We start from the raw sequence: 23,869 nt of genomic DNA on the forward strand, positions 1-23,869 counted from the left end.
GATACCAGGAGTTAAACTAAAGTTCTTATTTTTTACACTCTAAAATCCATTTAACAATAGTACCCATTTACTGTCAAAGCTGGTTTCCATGTGATAATGCCACAAATGTGATTATGTTAACCTCTCCTACTGCTCACCTTACACTTTATATCTGAAGGTCATAGTACTAAAATCTGGCATGAATGTTTTCCAAGGAATCTGGTTATCATGCTTGACTATAATTCAAAAATGGAAGATTAAAAAAAAAACAAAAAACCCAAGTTAATAGGCACATCCTGGGATGACCATGGAGTTGGAGGAGTGAATCATCAGAGGAAGAAAGAAGCACTATGCAAGCATAGACTCACTGTAAGAGAATTTAGACTACGGATTTTTTTCATAAGTGAGGACTTGTTTTACATACCACGTGGAATGCTCCAGGGGCCTTGACAGGTCTGAAGCCAGCAATAGGTATGCACTGGTCAGCATGGCCGTTACAGAAGCAGCTGCCCTTAACAATGAAATCATAGATTGCATAGTGGGTAAAATGTTGAGGCTCTGCATTCAAGTGGTTTCTCTGACAGGGACAAGACTGTCGTTTTAGCAGCTGCACACGGAGGTTGGTGATCTTCAGCTGCTCCTGCACCTTGGCACCGTAAGGGTTCTCCATATCATTCGGTGGTGACAAAGCTCTGAAAATAACCTGTAAAGAAAAAGAAAACGCGGTGCATATACAGGACTGTGTGCAAACCCTGAACTCTCCCGCCCCGTGTAGTCCTGCTTTGCTTTATACCTTTCATCATCTACAAATGATAAGATAAGAGGGTTTCAGACCTTGATCCCATCTGGGGAAGAGCTGCCCTATTATTTCAAGGAACAGATGTGCTGCCTGTTTGGATGCAGAAGTATAAACTGAGTAACAGCAGAAACCTGACTCTTGGGATAAAGGCAGCCATACAAAGATCTTGAGAGAAGAGCCTTCCAGGCAGAAGGAACAGCCAGTTTAAAGACCTTTAAGTAGAATCAAGCTTGGCTTATTCAAGGAAGAACAACAAGATCAGTGTGACCAGAGTCCAGGGGACAAGGGAACAGTGTTCGGAGAGGAGGAGAGAGCCCTTGTATGACAGATTATGAATACAGCGCCCTTTAAAGGCCATGGTAGAGTCATTCTAACTGTAGTGGGAAGCCACTGGAAGGTAATAGGCAGAGAAGCGATGTGATCTGATTTGCATTTTTAAGAAAGGGAACTTACTTTTGTGAGGAGGGTGGATTACAAAGAGTAAAGAACAGAAGCAAGAAGACCAGTTAGGGAGAGACTGCAAAATAATAAAGATCCAGGTACTTATATTTGTAAATGAGGTATGACCTTTTCAAAGGCTCATCAGTTATTAACTGAGGCCACTTCGACTAGAAATATTTTTGGTCCTCCTTTTCTGGATCTGCCTGGCAAGCCTGTGGCATATATTTGGAATATTTTTGTGTGTTAGTCACTCAGTCATGTCCAACTCTGCAACCCCATGGACTGTAGCCCACCAAGCTTCTCTGTGCATGGAATTCTCCAGGCAAGAATATTGGAGTAAGTTGCCATTTCCTTTTCCAGGGAATCTTCCCAACCCAGGCATTGAACTCAGGTCTCCTGCATTGCAGGCAGATGCTTTACCATCTGAGCTACCAGGGAAGCCCAAAAAAGTCACTCAGTTGTGTCTGACTCTCTATGATTTCATGGATTGTAGCCTTCCAGGCTCCTCTGTCCATGGGATTTTCCAAGCAAGAATACTGGAGTGGGTTGCCATTTCTTTCTCCAGGGAATCTTCCCAACCCAGGGATCAAACCCAGGTCTCCCCTCATTGCAGGCAGACTCTTTACCGTCTAAGCTACCAGGGAAGCCACAATATTTTTACTGGCAGTAAATATACAACCCTTTGAGAATGGATCTGATTTCTGAAGTTAGTCAAAAGTCATTTAAATACAGAGGAGGCAATGACAACCCATTCCAGTACTCTTGCCTGGAAAATCCCATGGAGAGAGGAGCCTGGTAGGCTACAGTCCTTGGGGTCGCTAGGAATTGGACACGACTGAGTGACTTCACTTTCACTTTTCACTTTCATGCATTGGAGAAGGAAATGGCAATGCACTCCAGTATTCTTGCCTGGAGAATCCCAGGGACGGGGGAGCCTGGTGGGCTGCCGTCTATGGGGTCTCACAGAGTCGGACACAACTGAAGTGACTTAGCAGCAGCATTTAAATCCAATGCAGTAAGTAATAAACCTGATTGAGTTAGTTAACAGCATTTTTGGTGAAAAGCACGGTATAATTAAGCAATGATTTTTTTTATTGTTTAGGTTATAGATAGGTTATAGATTCTATAGGCAATTTAAGGTGTTAGGAGGGAGGGAGGAAAACCAGAGGGAGGAAGGCTCAGAAGGGCATGCGAAGGAGTCTATACCTTATATAGGGGTAATAACATGGGCCTTGGGGTGGGGTGGTGTAAAATTCTCTAGTGGACCTGTTACTTTGGAGTAGAGACTGGTGGAGAAGGAAATCACTGCCTGTTGAAACTAGTGAATATAAATATAATGTAACATGAAGGATTATTAGAAGGAAGGCAACACTCATGCATGAGTTGCCTCAACACTCATGATGAGTTACACCTCATCATGCAGTTAAACAAAACAGACAAAACCTCAATCAATCTCATTGATTTATATAGTAAGAAACACAAAGCTCCTCTGAAAAATTCTTAAACATCTCTTGGCTTTAAAAAAAAAATGTCAAAACCTTATTTACAAAAAAACAGAAATATTTTGATAACCACATACAGCCATCCCTTGGTATTCAGGAGGACTGGTTCCAGCACTGCCCCCGCCCCAATACCAAATTTTGCAAATGCTCAAATCCCTTAGTTGGTCCTCCAAATCCACAGATATGAAGCCTGTGGATACAGAGAGCTGACTATACTATGAAATAAATTATTAAAAAGTAAACTTTGGATAAACTCCCATTTAGAAAGAATGTATGTAAAAAGTGACTTTCCAGGGGAAAAAATTTTTTTCTTTAAGGAATACTTTGGATAGAAAAATTTCATTTTACAAATCAATTTTGCATGGAAAGTATGAAAAGACAAGACTCTACTGTGTAGGATCAGATTTCCAGATCTACTGGTACAGAACTGTCCTCAGTGAAATATAACTTAAGGCAAGGTGTTAATTCAATGGACACTAGACCTCCTCTAGCCAATTCTCCATCCAGCAGCCAGAGTGATTCTTCACTAACAGAAATTGGACCATGTCCTTTGCTTAAATCCACACCCACCCAAAGACCTCCCATTTCTCTCAGAATAAAATACAAAGTCCTTATAATGGCCCTGCTTTATTTTTTATCTTAGTGCTATTACTACCTGCACATTATAGTTGTAGTTGTTTAATGTTTTACTAGTAGTCTTTTCAATATAGAATATAAACTTGGTTTGGTTTTTTTTTTGGCTGCACCACAAGACATACAGAATTTTAGTTCCCTGACCGGGGATCAAACCCATGCCCCCTGCAGTGGCATCGTGGAGTCTTAACCACTGGACTGCCAGGGAATTCCAGTTCCCTAGAATGTGAACTTCTTGAGGAGAGTCACTGATGTATCTCAGGACAGTGCCTGGCACAGAACAAGGCCTGGTATTCAATAAATTTTTGGTAAATAAATTGATTAATTATAACATTGTTCTCAGCATTCAAATAACAGATGAGAATTTCAAATAACTTCCTTCTACAGGGTCATAAACAAATTCACATACTGAATTCATGTCACAGCACCAGAAGGGAACAGGTAAGTTATATTAAAGCAATAGTTATAAATAATGAATTATTAACCAGTATGTAGCTAATTTTGAACTTGCAAAACTTAAGAAAGCTGTGTCTTAAACAATAGTCTGTCCCCTTCATTCACATGTAAGGTGGCAGAAAGCAACACATTATCAACTAAAATTTTCCAACAAATAATATGTCACCTATTTGAAAGTCAATATAAAACTAATGTCTTTTGAGACTTCCCTAGGGGTCTAGCGGGTAAGATGTGCTCCCAGTGAATGGGGCCTGGGTTCCCTTCCTGATCAGGGAATAGGATCCCATGTGCCGCAACTAAGACCAGGCTCAGCCAAGTAAACAAATATTTTTTTAAAAGAATGAATGTCGTTTTCTTTGAACAACAGACTAAACATAACACGGTTTTATATTTCCAATCATTAAAAAAATTTTAAAAAACAGTGACTTCATTGTGAGATTTACATAGGGTTTATTTTCCATATGACTCTCAAACACTGGCATTATGTTAGACACTTGTGAAGAACTCTTGCTCTAAATAAGATCAGTGATGTGGCTACCTCCCAATTTATTAACCAGTGGTGCAAGGACATGGAAAAGGGTAACCAATGCTAAGTAAATGTGTTCCACTGAAAAGTCTTTGCATACTACACTGTCACCCACCCATCCTTTTCCTGAACATTGGTGGCAACTGTGTTTGCTCTCTCTGCTCCTGGCACATTTTCACCCTTGACATTTACCCTAGTTCCCTCTCTCTCCCTCCCCGTGAGAATTGTTGAGCACATGCAAGACTACAGGAAGATCTGTCAAGGTTTGTAGGAACTCAGAGGCTATTTTGCTTCCTGAACCCAGACTGTGGAAGCTGAATGGTGGCTCTGTGCTTGGTGTGCATGACACCACAGTTGGCACGCTGATATCAGCAGGGAACGGGCATTGTGACCCCCGAGGCTGCATGCTGGAAAGGAGACAGCAGAGTGCCACAGACACAAAAGTGAACGGGAATTTAAACCATGAAATCTTTTTTTCTAGAAAGGAGACGCCTTAATCTGATACCCTGGGAAATGGATCTACCCTGCACCAGGAAACAGAGAGTGTGCCAATCCAGATGCTTCAAACTTCTGGCAGGTCGCCTTTTGGGTCCCACCCAGTTTTTCTTCAAACATCCACAGAAGAAGCTTGTATGGCACTACTAAAATGAAGGAAGAAAAAGTGTAGAAGCTCTCCATATAACATCAGCCTCTTGTGTCTTTGTTCCTATCAGGAACTGGATGTATACACAGGGGCCATCGCTGTTCCTCTGTCTGTGATTGCTTCTGAAGATGCACTCCTAACAAGACATCGTTAAAAAGCCAGAGGGGGATGAGGATCCAGCCCAATTCAATGTTTCCAGCTTGTTAGTGCTATTGGCCAGGACTTCATGATCTTAGGCTTCCCAGGTGACTCAGATGGTAAAGAATCTGCCTGCAATGCAGGAGACCCTGGTTCAATCCCTGGGTTGGGAAGATCCCCTGGAGAAGGGAATGGCTACCACTCCAGTATTTTTTCCTGGAGAATTCCATGGACAAAGGAGCCTGGCCAGTTACAGTCCATGGGGTTACAAAGAGTTGACACAACTGAGCAACTATCACTCATGATTTTATCTTTTTAACTAAGAAATTTGATTATGTTTTAGTGATTATACTATGTTCATTACAGGAAAATCTGTCACTCAAAGTGTAGAAAACATTAAAAACCTACAATCTGATCCACGTGGAAGACAACCAGGGATGCCAGCTTGATAATATTTTTCCATCTGAACTTCTATATGTATACATACAGAGTATAATGTAAAAACTTTGGTTCAAATTTGCAAAACCTTGTGAATATTCTTCCAAATCATTAAAAATAACTCTACATCAGTTGTTCTCAAAGTGTGGCCTCCTAGACCACTATCATCAGTAACAACCTGGGAACTTGTTCAAAATGCAAATTCGTGGGCCCTACACCAGATTGACAAATCAAAAACTCTGGAGATGGAGCCCAGCAATCTGTGTTTCAACAAGCCTTCCAGGTGGTTTTGAAGCACAATAACATTTGAGAATCACTGCCACATAATTTTAAAAACTGCTTAGCATTCCATTGTGTGACTATGACACAATTTATTCAGCCAGGCTGGTATCATTGTTTCCAGCTTTTCAGTATAACTCATTACAAAGTACAATGTTATAGCTAGAATATGGGAGTTTATAATAATATCTTGACACATTTCCAAATGTGAAAATCAAGAGTTATAGTTTCAAAACCTATCAGAGCTTCTTGAATGAATCATGTACCCTTTCTTACCTAATCTTTGGAATCTTGACATTTCTCAGTCTTGCCTCACTTCTCTAAGCCTGGAATGCCTCAAACTTTGCCTAAGGATCTGGATTCTTGGCTTAGGCTCTGCCATTTCTCATGCTCTACTAAAACAAAGAGATCTTCTGAACAGGGTAGAATCACCTACATGTTCTTTCTTTTCTAGAATACTTACAAAAAACTCTAAATAATACTGAGAATTAGTTAAAAAATGGCATTCTATACATTTACATAGCATTCTATTTATACTCAGAAATTTCAACAGAGTACCAACACAGTGTGGACAAAATAAGTAGTAGAGTAATATTAGGTATATAATAGTCAAGGAATTCTTTCCATTCTGAACTCATAATTTACATACTGTTTTATACCTAAAATTGTATTGCCTGTGTAGAATAATACTTCAAGAAACTTAGTTATCACATTAAAAAAAAAAAAAACTTTTTAGCTGCTAGTTTGAGGAATATTTCAGGTCCAAGCTGATTACCCATTCCATGGACTCCTCTGGCACTTGTTCTTCCCATGATGGCATTTTTACACTAGTACATTGTTATTGCTTATTTACTTGTCTGTATCCCACATTAGACTCTGCTCAGTGGGCAAGGATCTTGTTTGTCTGGTTAACAGCTGTGTCCCCCAGCATGTCCCACAGTCTTTGGCAAATTGTAGCATTTCATAATTAAGTTGAATGAAAAAATGAATGACTGATTTCTCCAAATAGCATTTTTTAAAAAGGAGAAGCCAAATAGGGAATAGGGTTTAGAAAAATACAGAAAGCAAGATGGTCTTACCACAAGTTCTGCACTCCTGATGAGGAGTATGTGAACACACATATTTGTATAAATACCTATGTAAAAATATAGGTAGTACATTTCAAGTGGTTTCATAGATTCTTTCCCTTCAGTAGCACACAAGATCTTTCATGTTCTTCAGAAAACAAATCAGGGAGGCATGAGCAAGGACCCAAACACATACAAATACTAGATATTTCCCATGGTTTCTGGTCTATTTTTTTTTATTTACCAAAAATAGAAGCTTCAGGATCATAACTGCAATTGTTATTTAATGGTTTTTGAAAACCTAGATAGCTTCATGTTCTCTCTTAAAGAGCTTTTGGTTTCAATGATTTTCTCTATTTCTATATTTCGCTTTTGCTTTTTAAAAACAAAAAAAAATTTTTTTTATTTATTTTTGGCTGTGCTGGGGCTTCATTGCTGCTCGGGCTTTTCTCTAGTTGTGGCGAGCGGGCGCTACTCTTTAGTTGCTGTGGCTTCTCTTGCTGTGAAGCACGGGCTCTAGGTTGGGCAGGTTTCAGGAGTTGCAGCACATGGGCTTTGTAGTTGTGGCTCCCAGGCTCTAGAACACAGACAGGCTCAATAGTTGTGGTGCTTGGGCTTAGTTGCTCCAAGGCATGTGGGATCTTCCCAGATCAGGGATCCAACCCATACCTTCTGCACTGACAGGTGGATCAGATCAGATCAGATCAGTTGCTCAGTCGTGTCCAACTCTTTGCGACCCCATGAATCGCAGCACACCAGGCCTTCCTGTCCATCACCAACTCCCGGAGTTCACCCAAACTCATGTCCATTGAGTCAGTGATGAAATCCAACCATCTCATCCTCTGTCGTCCCCTTCTCCTCCTGCCCCCAATCCCTCCCAGCATCAGAGTCTTTTCCAATGAGTCAACTCTTCGCATGAGGTGGCCAAAGGACTGGAGTTTCAGCTTTAGCATCATTCCTTTCAAGGACATCCCAGGGCTGATCTCCTTCAGAATGGACTGGTTGGATCTCCTTGTAGTCCAAGGGACTCTCAAGAGTCTTCTCCAACACCACAGTTCAAAAGCATCAATTCTTCGGCGCTCAGCCTTCTTCAAGTCCAACTCTCACATCCATACATGACAACAGGAAAAACCATAGCCTTGACTAGACGGACCTTTGTTGACAAAGTAATGTCTCTGCTTTTGAATATGCTGTCTAGGTTGGTCATAACTTTCCTTCCAAGGAGCAAGTGTCTTTTAATTGCATGGCTGCAGTCACCATCTGCAGTGATTTTGGAGCCCCCAAAAATAAAGTCTGACACTGTTTCCACTGTTTCCCCATATATTTCCCATGAAGTGATGTGACAGGTGGATACTTTACCACTAAACCACCAGGGAATCCCCTTAGTTTTGCTTTTACCTTTATTACTTTTTTCTGCTTCCTTTGGGTTTCATTTTCTTTTACTAGTTTCTTGATAGAACTGTAGATCATTGTTTTGAGACTTTTTCCCCTAAGTGCTTCATTAGTTGCAGCTCATAAATTTTTCTATGCTGTATTTCCATTTATAATTCAGCAGAAATGCTTTATAATTTTCCTTTCTATGTCTTCTTTGACCCATGGGTTATTCAAAAATGTGTAATTTCCAAATATTTGGGGATTTCCAAGATACCTTCCTATAATTGATTTCTAAGTAATTCCTTTGTGATCAGAGAATAAACTTTGTATGATTTAAATATTTTTATATTTCTTGGCACCTGTCTTATGACCCAGTATATGACTTATCTTGATAAATGCCCTTGAAAAGATTTATATTCTACTGTTGTTGTTGAAGTGTTACATAAATGTTAATTACATCAAGTTGGTTGATAATGTAATTCAAATCATCTATATTCTTTTCCCTACTTGTTATATCATGATTTTCTCTACTTATTATATCAATTTCAGTGAGAAAGTTGTAGAAGTCTCCAACTATAATGATCAGTTTATCTATTCCTTCTTGCAATGTTTGCCACACTCATTTGAAGCCTTTTTATTAGGTGCATAAACATTTAGGGTTGTTATGTTCTCTTGATGAACTGGCTCCTTAATCAGTATGAAATGTCCCTCTTTATCCCTGGCAATATTCTTTGATCTGAAATTTACTTTGTCTGATAATAATATAGCCACTATCAGAAGCTTTTGATTAGTCTCAGCACTTATCTTTGTCCACTCTTCTCCCTTTAAATTATTTACATCTTAATATTTAAAATGGATTTCATATAAGCAGCATGATTGTGTCTTTTGAAAATCTATATTCAATTTCATAATCTCTGCCTTTAATTGGAGTGTTTAAGCCTTTTAAATGTAATATGATACACATTGTGTTTAATCTACCATCTTGGTTTTTGCTTTATATTCTGTCCCCCTTCTTTTTATATTTTCCATTAGATTGAACATTTTAGGGTCCTTTTATAATTTCCATTTTTATTAGTTATAACTCTTTTTAAAAAAATAGTAATTGCCTTAGGATTTATAGTATACATCTTTAACTTAGCACAGTCTATCTTTAAGTAATATTTACTACCTCACAAACAGTATAAGAAATATAATAGTGTACTCCCTTTCCTCCCTTCAACCTGTGTCACTGTGGTCATGCATCTGACTTCTATATATATTATAATCTCCACCACATATTGGTAATACTTTTCCTCTAAAAAGTCAATTATCTTTTAAAGAGATTTTAAAAATAAGAAAAAAGTATTTTACATGTAGCCACCTATTTTCCCTTTTTGATGACCTTCATTCTTTACTATTCCTTTATCTAGATATCCTTCTGCCTGAAGGATTTCTTTTTAAAATTTCCTGTAATGCAGGTCTGCTGGTTGCCTTTTCATGCCTGAAAAAGTCTATTTCTTCTTCATTTTTGAAAGATATTTTTGCCAGGCATAGACGTTTAGGTTAACTTTTTTTTTTTTCCTGTCAATACTTTCAGGATTCTGCTTAACTATCTTTTGGCTTGTATCGTTTCTGTACAAAAGCTGCCATTCTTGTATTCGTTCTTTTGTACATAAATGTGTTATTTTTTTGTCCCCCTCTGGCTGCTTTTAAGTTTTTCTCTTTGCTATTCATCGTTAAACTACTTGATTACGATGTGCCCTGAGGCAGTTTTCTTCCATTTCATGTGTCTAAGGTTTGTTATACTTGTTTGTTTAAGGTTTGTTGGATCTATGGATTTATAGTACAATCAAATTTAGAAAAACTTCATCCATTATTCCTTAAATTGTTTTCTGTTCCTCTCCTCTCCTTCATGGATACCAACTTATTCATGTACTACAGCTCCCTGATTTATTTATTTTTTTAAATTGCTGAGTTATTTATTTTTCTGCTTTTTGAAGTTGTTCCACAGCTCACTGATTTATTTATTTAAACTGATGATTTATTTATTTATCTGCGTTTTTTCTCCCTGTGTTTCATACTGGACCATTGCTACTGTCATGTATTGAACTTCACAAATCTACTTATCTGTAGGTCTAACCTACTAATCCCATTCCATGTATTTTTCATCTGAGACATTGTGTTTTTCAACAGTGGATGTTGAACTGGGATTTCTGCCATATTTTCCATGCTCCACTTAACATGGTCAGTCTTTCCTCTACATTCTTAAACATAAGGAATACAGTTATAATCGTATTAATGTCCATGACTACTACCCCTATCATTTATTTGTGTCACTTCCGGATCTGTTTCTGTTTACTTTTCTACTCATCATAGGTTGTATTTTCCTGCTTTTTTGCATGGCTTCATTGGCTGCCAGACATTGTGAATTTTACCTTATTGATGGCTGGATTTTTTTTTTTTTCTTTTTAATTCTTGAGCTCTTTTCTGGGATGCAATTACTTGGAAATAGCTTGAAGTTTAAATAGCTTTTAAGTTTTGTTAGGTGGGACCACTGCATTTTTTAGTATCAGGCTAGTTCTGTCCTTTCATTCATACCCTTCTAATTATTCTACTGATGCATTACAAGGTTGAATTATAAAGTTTTCCACTGTGGCTGACTAATCCTGGTCCTGTGTGATCTCTAAGGATTTGTTCCCTCTGTCCTTTAAGGTGGTTCCTTCTCTGCCCTCAAGTAGGTTTCTTAAACACATGTGTTGATTGGTACTCTGCTGAAGACTTGAGGGAGACCATTTGTAGATCCCTGGAAGTCTCCCCCAGTGCAGCCGTTTTTGTTGTTGTTGTTGTTTCTGGTGCTCCACTCTGCAAACTCTGCCTCCTTGGTCTTCTCAAACTCTCAGCTCTTTAATTCAGGAAATCTATTAGGCTTCTCCTCAGTTCCTCTTTCCTGTGCCCCAGCCTGGAAACTCTAGGCAATAAGCTAGGGCAATCATAGAGTTCACCTCATTTGCTACTGCTCTCTTCAGGGATCACTGGGATGTCCAATACCATCAGGGATCTGCTGCTTGATGTCCAATACCTGAAAACATTTGTGTCATATATTTTGTCCATTTTTTTAGTTGTTTCAGGCAGCAGGATTAGTCTGATTCTTGTCATTGCATCTTAGCTGTGAGCTGAAGTCTAAAGAACCAAGAGAGTTTAATTGTATAAAATATAATTTTAAAAATGATAATTGAACTAAGTCCTTAGTTTTGTATAAAGCTATCATGGAAATTATACATTGAAATTTTAGAAGTGTGGGAACCATACTTGGAACATTTAGTAGATAAAAAGGCTTGAAAACTTGTTTTTTTATGGGGCATATCAAACTAAGAAATACAAAGAATTGAAAACATAAGCATCTGAACTTTGTAAGTTTATTCAGTAAATCTGTTTTGGTAATTTGTATATTTTAAAAGACAGGAAAATCCTCATTATAACATTCTTTACAGTTTATGTGACTTATTATAATCTTCTACTTTATATTTTTAAGTTTATATCATGCTTTGATGCATCTTTGTATTCCCATCTAATACTGTCTGACAGATTAATAATACTACTGAAAGAGTGTGTTAATTAGGATCATGTTAAGACAGGCTTAAATTTTCTGATTTAAGAATAATAATATAGATATAAAAATTTTATTTATATAATGTGAATTTTATTCATAAAAGAACATACTAAGCACATAGTACTTTACAAGAAAGTTTATCATCTTAAAAATATCTTAGTTGTTTGTTAGTCTTACACTACCTAAAATTTTTACCTTATTAAAAAAAGGATTCACTATAATCAATATTAAAATACTTTCTGAGTGCCAAATTTGAATAATGTATTTTCAGTAATAAATTTACATCAACTGCAAGAATGACAACACATTTAGAAAGGGAATCCCTGGTACTTTTGCCTAACATAATTTAATAAAAAGATAAAACACCTCTACCGTAAAAACTAACTGTATATATATATTAGAAAAATAATCACACTTCTTCCCAACTCTAAAGAATGACATCTATGTGGAGAGATATTTCCAATTGCATTATAAAGCATTTGTTTCGTGTGTTTCAGGTCATTTTTTTTCATGTGTTTGCTTCAAGTTGTTTGTTTCATGTTTACCAGTTCTTTAGAAATCGCATCTGGTTAATTCATTTGAATCTCATTACTACACATTGACAACTGTTCTGTTTATTGTTAGGTTGATGACACACCTTAAGATCTAAACATAGAAACTAATATATCTGTCTTCATTTTTACTGTTCCTCAAGCGAGATTGCAAACTCTCCTACTTAAAAAGTTCCTAAAATTTAGTGGGATTCACACACTCTAGTTTTGTATTGTCACCACACAAACAAGGAAGGCTTTATGTCACCTGGTTTCTGAAACTAGTTGCTGGCACCATGTAAGCTGACATTTTAGGAATCTGAGATGGAAAGCTGAAAGATTCTTTGAGTACCTGTACCCTAATATATTTTTGAAACCAGCTCTCTGTTGTCCTGGGTAGGTAATCTTTGGGAAAGTATGTGAAGTTTCAGGCCTCTTAAGGGTTGCAGTGAGTGGAGTTCTGGTTTCAAGGGGAAAGAAGGCTGGACAAGGAGTAGACAGCATAATTAACAGGTGGGTGTCTGTGGCACAGCAGCTGGTTGGGTTAATTTTAGAACATTTGTCCTTGACTGTGCCACTTTAAGTGGAGCACCTACTTGTGTTAGAGAAGTGTGTCTGTCTTTGGGCAGTGCCAAAATCCTTTTGCTTACACTCTGGAGCGTTAAGCACCCTGTTTCATCAGATAGCCCACCTTTTAAAGTGGGAGAGTTTTATCTACTCAACTAGTTCTTCTAAGATAGGACAATATAACCTAATAAACCTCTCAGTGGAGCAAGCTGAGGAATGCAGTGCACTCAAGTGACTTACTTGTACGATAATAACCTCGATTTGTAAGTACACAAAAGGCTCTTTGCATGTTTCAAGGACATATTTACAGTTTTAAAATGATGAAAAGGCAGCTTCTTAAATATCTTCAGGGGGAAGGGAAATGACAGAACTGCAAGGAGAAACAAGAAACAAGACAGAAGATCAAAATAAAGACTGGGGCTAAAAATAAATTTTAAAACATTCTCCAATACATTTGGAATGCTAGCTTTTCCTTTGCCCTCAGTAGTTGGAGTCTTGGGATCTGAGTGTCAGGAGAGTCCTTAGTAACAGATGATCTAGTCTGACGAGAGGAAATTGAGGTGCAGACTGCTTCAAGTGATTTACCAAAGGTCAGTAAACAGGTTTATGACCAAGCTAAAACTAGCACCCAGTTTCCTGATTCTAATCTCATGAGTTTTCCAATATATCCCACTTTATACTTGTTTGGCAGCCAGCCATTCCTGAATTAAAGTTAAATTTTAAATGCAAGATTAAGGAGAATTTTATATATGATTTATCCCACTTATCCTCATAATGGATGGGACTAACTGTGCCACCTTTTTTTTAATGGATATGACTAACTATACCCTTCATAAAAGTAACAATACTTACTCTTGATTGGCTCACAGGGATGCAGGGAAGATGTTTTAAAAGATATCAGATATAGAAACATTTTGAAAAATCACTGCTCTTTATAAATAAAATTGATTGGTGAATAGCTTTTTATTAGGGACCTGCCTTGTTTTTGTCAATCTACCTTCTTTGGGACTGAGCAGCCCAGTGGCTAGGATTCATGATAGGCCCTTCAGATGAGGGCTGTATGTCAACCTGAGTAACTTCCCAGTCTTTCCCTTCTGTTTCCTGGCAACACAGTCAGTCTACAGTCTGGAATACCCTCTGCCTCATCTCGGGTCATCAATGCCTTCTGTTTGCCTCATCTATGCTGGAAATTGCATACGTGACCTCTCTGCTTTCACTGCCTGTCCCTTCCAACTCTTGCTCCCTCTTTGTACTCAGTTTTGTATACGCCAATCATATTGAACTCCTTTCTGTTCCTAGAGAGCCCCATGGTCTCTCTCCCTTCCCCTTCCCAGACTTGGCCCATAATATTTCACTGCCTGGAATCCTTTTTACATTTTTTTTTTTTTTTTTGGCCACTGTCACCCAGTGCTTGACTCCCCTTCCTTCCTTGGCCAACTGGTTACCTATCTTTTAGGTATCATCTTCCGCATCTTTCTTCACCATTCCTCTCCACTGTAAGTTTAGATGAGATGTTCTCATATGCTACTTCAAGCACCTGTTATTTCTTGCAGACTTCACACTACTGTGTCTATTTTAATTGCTTATATTCCTCTCTAGACTGTGAGCCCCATGAGTGCAGAGGGCCGTGTTTGCTTCTCCACCAGTACATAGCCGATGCTTGCCACATATAAGTCGCTTAGTCATGTCCGACTCTTTGTGACCCCATGGACTGTAGCCTGCCAGGCACTGCTTCCCATGGAATTTTCCAGGCAAGAATATTGGAGTGGATAACCATTTCCTTCTCCAGGGGACCTTCCCAACCCAGGGATCAAACCTGGATCTCTCACATTGTAGGCATTTAATTTACCTTTTAAGCTACCAGAGTCCAAAGAGTTAACACATATTTTTAGAAAGATGATACTCATACTTAATAATAATTCACATGTCACACACTGCTTTCACCTTTATTTACCTCACTTCATCCTTGCAGTAAACCTATGGTTGGTATTATTCATTGCCATTTTTCAGACATAGAAATTCACCTAGCTAGAAGTGGCAGAGCCAGTATTTGAACCCAGGTTGTTGGATTCCAAGTTCAATGTTATTACTATTACAACAAACTTTGTTTGGTTATAGAATAATTAAAAGTCTTAAGTAGGTGACCAAGGGAGAGACATAATTGGAGCTTCTCTACTGCTGCTGCTGCTGCTAAGTCGCTTCAGTCGTGTCTGACTCTGTGCGACCCCATAGATGGCAGCCCACCAGGCTCCCCCGTCCCTGGGATTCTCCAGGCAAGAATACTGGAGTGGGTTGCCATTTCCTTCTCCAATGCATGAAAGTGAAAAGTGAAAGTGAAGTCCCTCAGTCGTGTCCTACTCCTAGCGACCCCATGGACTGCAACCTACCAGGATCCTTCATCCATGGGATTTTCCAGGCAAGAGTACTGGAATGGGTTGCCATTGCCCTCTCCAGAACTTCTCTACAGAAGAATAAATCTGGCAAAGAAAAGCATCTGAACCATAGTGGAGGCAGTGAGGAAAGGGTAGGGCAGACAACCCATAGATAAAAGGCAAAAAAAAAAAAAGATTAGAACAAAAACTAAGAACTAAAGGCTAAGCTTTAGGAGCCACTTTTAGTTAAAGGCAGAAGAAAGGAGATGAGCCAGAAATAATACAAAAGAAGGGTCAGTGAGCAATGTAGGAAAATATTAAAAATTCATTTTCCTAGAAGCCAAAGGAAGTGAGAATTAAAATAAAGAAAATTAGCTATTAGTGGTGAGCTGAATACAGGAGGCAAGAAAGAAGACTGAGGAAAAAAAAGTTGGGGGGGGGGGGTGGTGGCTGACTGAGAGAAGACTTTTGAGAGCCTAGATGGAATAAGGGATGGTTTATAAAAATTTCAAGAAAGAATAAGGGACAAAGAAGTGGAAGCAAAAAAGAAGTGACTGCAGAATTTTGGCAGTTTGTTTATTCATTAATTAGTTGATAGACATTTGGGTTGTTTACAGATTTTGGCTATTATGAATAAAAGTGCTATGACATTCACACAAAAGTAATTGTGAGAGTCACAATAAACTGTGGAAAATTCTGAAAGAGATGGGAATACCAGAAAACCTGATCTGCCTCTTGAGAAATTTGTATGCAGGTCAGGAAGCAACAGTTAGAACTGGACATGGAACAACAGACTGGTTCCCAATAGGAAACGGAGTTCGTCAAGGCTGTATATTGTCACCCTGCTTATTTAACTTATATGCAGAGTACATCATGAGAAACACTGGACTGGAAGAAACACAAGCTGGAATCAAGACTGCCGGGAGAAATATCAATAACCTCAGATAAGCAGATGACACCACCCTTATGGCACAAAGTGAAGAGGAACTCAAAAGCCTCTTGACGAAAGTGAAAGTGGAGAGTGAAAAAGTTGGCTTAAAGCTCAACAGTCAGAAAACGGAGATCATGGCATCCGGTCCCATCACTTCATGGGAAATAGATGGGGAAACAGTGGAAACAGTGTCAGACTTTATTTTTCTGGGCTCCAAAATCACTACAGATGGTGACTGCAGCCATGAAATTAAAAAACGCTTACTCCTTGGAAGGAAAGTTATGACCAACCTAGATAGCATATTCAAAAGCAGAGACATTACTTTGCCAACAAAGGTCTGTCTAGTCAAGGCTATGGTTTTTCCTGTGGTCATGTATGGATGTGAGAGTTGGACTGTGAAGAAGGCTGAGTGCCGAAGAATTGATGCTTTTGAACTGTGGTGTTGGAGAAGACTCTTGAGAGTCCCTTGGACTGCAAGGAGATCCAACCAGTCCCTTCTGAAGGAGATCAGCCCTGGGATTTCTTTGGAAGGAATGATGCTAAAGCTGAAACTCCAGTACTTTGGCCACCTCATGCGAAGAGTTGACTCATTGGAAAAGACTCTGATGCTGGGAGGGATTGGGGGCAGGAGGAGAAGGGGACGACAGAGGACGAGGTGGCTGGATGGCATCACTGACTCGATGGACGTGAGTCTGAGTGAACTCTGGGAGTTGGTGATGGACAGGGAGGCCTGGCGTGCTGCAATTCATGGGGTCTCAAAGAGTCGGACACAACTGAGCGACTGATCTGATCTGATCTGAACTCATTTTTCCTGGGTATTTAGAAGAGGAATTCTTAGGTGGTGTGATAAGAGTGTGTTTAATTTTATTGGGAACTGAGAGTCTGTTTTCTAAGGTAATTATACTATTTTCCATTTCTCCTAGCAATATATGATGAAACTTTTAGTAGCTACACATTCTCACCAACACATGGTATTGTCAGTCTTCTTAACTTTAGCTCTGATAGTGAATATGAATAGTCTCTCACTGTGGTTTTAATGTACATTTCCCTGCTGACTAATGGTGTTGGGCATCATTTCATGTGTTTATTTGCTATACATCGTCTTTGGTGAAGTAGCTTTTCAAATCTCTTGCCCATTTTTATTCTTGTTGTTTTCCTTCTTGTAGACTTGAGTTCTTTATAAATTCTGATATATAATATATATGTGGTAAAGAATCCGCCTGCCAATGCAGGATATGCGGTTCAATCCTTGGGTGGGGAAGATCCCCTTGAGAAGGAAATGGCAACCCACTCCAGTATTCTTGCCTGGGAAATCCCATGGACAAAATAGACTGGCGGGCTACAGTCCAAGGGGTCACAAAGAGTCAGACACAACTGAGCATGCATGCATGCATATTCAGATATATTACTGGCACGTATTTTTTTCCAGTCTGTGGTTTGTCTCTTCATTTTCTTAATAGTATCTTAAAAGCAAAAATTTTTAATTTTATGAAATTGAACTATGGTGTTGGAGAAGACTCTTGAGAGTCCCTTGGACTGCAAGGAGATCCAACCAGTCCAACCTAAAGGAGATCAGTCCTGGGTGTTCATTGGAAGGTCTGATGTTGAACCTGAAACTCCAATACTTTGGCCACCTGATGCAAAGAACTGACTCATTTGAAAAGACCCTGATTCTGGGAAAGATGGAAGGCGGGAGGAGAAGGGGATGACAGAGGATGAGATGGTTGGAAGGCATCACCGACTCAATGGACATGAATTTGAGTAAACTCCGGGAGTTGGCGATGGACGGGGAGGCCTGGTGTGCTGCAGTCCATGGGATAGCAAAGAGTCGGACACAACTGAGCAACTGAACTGAACTGAACTGAACTGAATGAAATTGAATTATCAATATTTTCATTTTATGATTTGTCTTTTTTTTGTCCCACCTAAGAAATTTTTGTGTAACTCAAGCTTATAAATATTTTCTCCTATGTTTTCTTCTAGAAGTTTTATAGTTTTAGCTGTTACATTTAGGTATACAGTCCATTTCAGGTTAATTTTCTCTATGGTGTGAACTCTGTGTTAAGAACTAAGTTTTTGTTTCTTTCTTCTCCTTCTCCTTCTTTTTTGCATGTGGATATCCAATTACTCCAGCACTGCTTGTTGAAAACACTACCTTTTCTTTATTGCATCACCTTGATAACTTTGGTATATAGTTTTCTTTATGTTTCTTTTGCTTGAAGTTTACTGATATTATTAGAGCTGTGGATTTATAGTTCCCATCAAGTTAGAAAAGATTTGCCTGTTATTCCTTAAAAATATTTTTTTTTTGGTCCTCTGCTTCTCCTGTTTAAAAAATATTATCTATTCATTAAATTTTTTAGTCATACCACACGGCATGCAGGATAGATCCCCAATCAGGGATTGAACCCATGCCCCATGCAGTGGAAGCACAGGCTTAACCACTGGACCGCCATGGAAGTCCCTGCTTCTCCTTTTAGACACCAGCTATATGAATGTCAGAGAAGGCAATGGCACCCCACTCCAGTACTCTTGCCTGGAAAATCCCATGGATGGAGGAGCCTGGTGGGCTGCAGTCCATGGGGTCGCAAAGAGTCAGACACGACTGAGCGACTTCACTTTCACTTTTCTCTTTCATGCATTAGAGAAGGAAATGGCAACCCGCTCCAGTATTCTTTTTTTTTTTTTTTTATATTTTTAACTTTACAATATTGTATTAGTTTTGCCAAATATCAAAATGAATCCGCCACAGGTATACCTGTGTTCCCTATCCTGAACCCTCCTCCCTCCTCCCTCCCCATACCCTCCCTCTGGGTCATCCCAGTGCATCAGCCCCAAGCATCCAGTATCGTGCATCGAACCTGGACTGGCGACTCGTTTCATACATGATATTATACATGTTTCAATGCCATTCTCCAAAATCTCCCCACCCCCTCCCTCTCCCACAGAGTCCATAAGACTGATCTATACATCAGTGTCTCTTTTGCTGTCTCGTACAGGGTTATTGTTACCATCTTTCTAAATTCCATATATATGCGTTAGTATACTGTATTGGTGTTTTTCTTTCTGGCTTACTTCACTCTGTATAATAGGTTCCAGTTTCATCCATCTCATTAGAACTGATTCAAATGTATTCTTTTTAATGGCTGAGTAATACTCCATTGTGTATATGTACCACAGCTGCCATCCATAAGTCTACAAGCAATAAATGCTGGAGAGGGTGTGGAGAAAAGGGAACTCTCTTACACTGTTGGTGGGAATGCAAACTAGTACAGCCACTATGGAGAACAGTGTGGAGATTCCTTAAAAAACTGGAAATAGAACTGCCTTATGATCCAGCAATCCCACTGCTGGGCATACACACTGAGGAAACCACTCCAGTATTCTTGCCTGGAGAATCCCAGGGACGGGGGAGCCTGGTGGGCTGCCATCTATGGGGTCGCACAGAGTCGGACACGACTAAAGCGACTTAGCATATGAATGTAGATCACCTCAGTATTGTCACACAGTTCACTGACATTCTTCTCATTCAATTCTCTTTTTTCTCTATGCTTCATTAATTTATAGTTTTCACTGCTATGCTCTTGGGTTCACCAGTCTTTTCTTCTGCACTATCTACTCTACTGTTAATCCTTTACAGTATATTTCCATTTCATATATTGCATTTTTCATCTTTAGAAGTTCCATTTGGATCTTCTTTATATCTTCTATCTCTGTATTCAATGTGTTTTCTGTATTCAATGTCTCAAACGTACAGAGTATACTTATAATAGCTGCTTTAATGCCTTTGTCTGCTCATTCTATCAGCTGTGTCATTTCTGGGTGTGTTTCTATTAACTGATTTTTCTTCTAGTCAGGAGTTATTTTCTCACGATTGTTAAATTTTTTTATTTTTTAAAAACTTTCTATTGGAGTAGAGTTTATTTACAATGTTGTGTTACTTTCTGCTGTACAGCAAAGTGAATCAGCTATACATATACATATACTCTTTACTCTTTTTTTTGGGGGGGTGGGGGTGCTTCCCTGGTGGCTCAGATGGTAAAACGTCTGCCTTGCAATGCGGGAAACCCAGGTTCAATCCCTGGATTGGGAAGATCCCCTGAAGAAGGAAATGGCAACCCACTCCAGTACTCTTGCCTGGAAAATTCCATGGACAGAGGAGCCTGGTAGGCTGCAGTCCATGGGGTTGCAAAGAGTCAGACATAACTGATCGACTTCACTTATACTGTTTTTTAGATTCTTTTCCCATGTGGGTCATTACAGAGTATTGAGAAGAGTTCCCTGTGTTATACAGTAGGTCCTTATTAGTTATCTATTTTATATATAGTAGTGTGTCATGTTTGTTAATTTTATCTATTTTTGGCTGTGCTGTGTCTTCATTGCTGCACAGGCTTTTCTCTACTTGCAGTGAGCAGGGCCTACTCTCTAGTCGGGTGCAGGCTTCTAATTGCAGAGGCTTCTCTTGTTGCAGAGCATGGACTCTAGGGCATGAGGGCTTCAGCAGTTGCAGCACGTGGGTTCAGTCGTTGCGGCACAGGGGCTTAGTTGGTCTGCAGCATGTCGGATCTTCCTAGATCAGGAAGTGAGCCCATGTCTCCTGCACTGGCAGGAGGATTCTTTACCAATGAGCCACCTGGGAAGCCCAAGTTTGTTCATTTTGATTGAACATTAACATTGTAAACATTATGCTGTTGGTTGCTGGATTTTGACGTACCTTTCTAAGAATGGTTAGACTTTGTTCTGCAGTCAATATACTTGAAGTCAATTTAATCTTTTTAAAAATGAAAAGTGTTAGTTGCTCGGTCATGTCTGACTCTTTGCGACCCTGTGGACTGTAGCCCGCCAGGCTCCTCTCTCCATGGAATTCTCCAGGCAAGGATACTAGAATGGGTAGTCTTTCCCTTTTTCAGGGTTTCTTCCCAGCCAGGGATCAAACCTGGGTTTCCTGAATTGCATGCAGATTATTTACTCTCTAAGCCACCAGGGAAGCCCAATCTTTTTGAGGTTTATTTTAATTTTTGTTAGGGTGAATGCAGTCTAGTCTTTATTCTCAAGCTAATTTAGCCCCACTATTAAGGCCGTCTGAGAACCCTTCCAGGTACCTGTGAGTTATGAGGTCTTTCCACTTTGGATGGTAGGACCATAAACCATTCTCAGCCTTGTGTGAATACTAGGGATTGTGCAGCTAGCCTCTACATTCTACTGGTTCTTTCTCTACTCTCATAGAGTTTAGTTCACACATAAGCAGCTCAGTATTCAGCCAAAGATTTGGGGGGACCTTTGGACAGATCTCTGGACTTCTCCATGAAGCTTCCTCTTCTTCAGGGTTCTTCCTCACAAACTGTAGCTGTCTTGGCCTCCTTGAGCACTGATCTCCTGAAGTCAGTAAGATAACTGGACTTCAGGTTCCCCTTCACCATGCCTTAGAAATGCCCCATCAGTAACCTGGACAGTCACAGGGCTTGTCATGTTTTGTTTTCCCTCTCAGATCAGTTTTATGCTACCTGTTGGCCAATGTCTGAAATAATTGTACCACATATTTTTTCCTGGTTTTCTAGTTTTTTAATGTAGGAAGGTAATTCCTACAGCAGCTAATTCTTCACAAACAGAAATTCCATTTCAAATTGCTAATTTTTAAGATGCTATAGGGCTTCCCAGGTGGTACTCGTGGTAAAGAACCTACCTGCTAATGCAGGAGATGCAAGAGATGCAGGTTTGATCCCTGGGTCAGGAAGATCCCCTGGAGGAGGGCATGGCAACCCTCTCCAGTATTACTGCCTGGAGAATTCCATGGACAGAGGAGCCTGATGGGTTACAGTCCATAGGGTCACAAAGAGTCGGACACAACTGAAGTGACTTAGCACATACACACACACAAGATGTAACTTCTGGAGTGTCAGAAGACAAAAGGGAAAGCCTATATGATTTAATACTTAAATGTAATTATTCTTTCTTTCTTATTTCTTCCCTACCCATATCCCTTTCCCTCCCTAAAAGATAGAGGATTCTACCTGAGATTTTTCCCTTGAACAAATGAAACTTGCAAATGAAGTTGCTTTCTATAATTTGTTGTATTTGGAGGTATACTCAGTATTTAAGAAGCAGAAACCATAGCGTTGCAGATACTTTCTTTTTCAAAGTAGATGGTATTACAATAGCTCTGGGTTGCTATTTCACTTACTGAATTAACAGTTCCTAGGATTTCACTTTGGCCCTGCTATCATTCAGCATGATCAGAACAAAGCTATTTACAGCCTTCTATGCCTCCTCAGTCACTTAATTGTAATGCTGCTGCTGCTGCTAAGTCGCTTCAGTCGTGTCCGATTCTGTGCGACCCCATAGATGGCAGCCCACCAGGCTCCCCAGTCCCTGGGATTCTCCAAGCAAGAACACTGGAGTGGGTCGCCATTGCCTTCTCCAATGCATGAAAGTGAAAAGTGAAAGTGAAGTCGCTCAGTCGTGTTTGACTTTTAGGGACCCCATGGACTGTAGCCCACCAGGCTCCTCCATCCATGGGATTTTCCAGGCAAGAGTACTGGAGTGGGGTGCCATTGCCTTCTCTGCTTAATTGTAATATCAAGGACTTTAACACAGAATGTAAATTGTGCACATGGCAAAAGTGAATTTTCCTGCATCACAGTAATTGAGATATCCCTTTAAATGAAGTGACCTAAGAGGCATCCTTGGATCTCCAGTGTACTTGAAAAACAGCCACATTTAAAAAAGATAAACCATGAACACTCAGTTATTAACATCCAGAAGAATTCTCTAAGTCTACAATACCTGCTGCTGCTGCTGCTAAGTCGCTTCAGTCGTGTCCGACTCTGTGCGACCCCATAGACGGCAGCCCACCAGGTTCCCCCGTCCCTGGGATTCTCCAGGTAAGAACACTGGAGTGAGTTGCCATTTCCTTCCCCAATGCATGAAATTGAAAAGTGAAAGTGAAGTCGTTCAGTCGTGTCTGACTCTCCTCAGCCCCACGGACTGCAGCCTACCAGGTTCCGTCCATGGATTTTCTAGGCAAGAGTACTGGAGTGGGTTGCCATTGCCTTCTCTGATACTAAACCTACATTTCTATAAATACATCCTCCTCTTTAAGAGTAAGACAACTCTTAAACACTAACAGGACCAAATGCCAGTAAAATTGTCCACTGTAGCAAAATTTTCAGCCATTTTTTCATGTTAAAGGCTTTAAAAATTTTATTCCTCTTTGTGCCCTCAATTAATCTTCCTTATAAAAATGCATATATATATATATATATATATATATATATAAGTTAAAAATAAACACTTTCCCTAACTGGCTACCATAGAAAACCACAGTTAGCAATTAGTTTGACTTTAAAACTAGCTTTCTTGTTGAACATCTGTGTGCCTATTGGAGGTTTTCCATAATGCAAACCTTTGCTAGAATGTGCTTTCAACTTTTCATTCAAGAGACTTAATCAGGAGCAACCAAAATATCCTGCTTAGGGTTTAAAACATATATCAAACTTTAAACACTGTTACTCTGGTGGGGAGATCCTGGCTACCAAACAAATAGACTTCAAAGGGACTCCCTGGGTTTCCCGAAGCCACAGACAAATATTTGCTATTATATTACTG

The 23,869-nt window shown here is 39.5% G+C and overlaps 1 protein-coding gene across 8 annotated transcripts in view; it reads right to left on the reverse strand.

Moving 5' to 3' along the window:
- Window positions 1–23,869, reverse strand: part of NTN4 (netrin 4) — a 130,005-nt gene that overhangs the window by 79,336 nt on the left and 26,800 nt on the right. For 4 of the 8 annotated variants that reach the window (XM_086400782.1, XM_086400780.1, XM_086400781.1 and 1 more), the window contains exon 3: window positions 404–682. The exons of the other annotated variants lie outside the window; for them this stretch is intronic. In XM_086400782.1, the coding sequence (XP_086256908.1) occupies window positions 404–682 (279 nt within the window). The remainder of the gene's footprint in view (window positions 1–403; window positions 683–23,869) is intronic. 8 annotated transcript variants of the gene reach the window in all.

The sequence above is a fragment of the Bos grunniens genome, chromosome 5 (assembly GCF_055505025.1).
Source record: "Bos grunniens cultivar Pamir isolate PY7600 chromosome 5, Bosgru_T2T1.0, whole genome shotgun sequence".
NCBI lineage: Eukaryota > Metazoa > Chordata > Mammalia > Artiodactyla > Bovidae > Bos > Bos grunniens.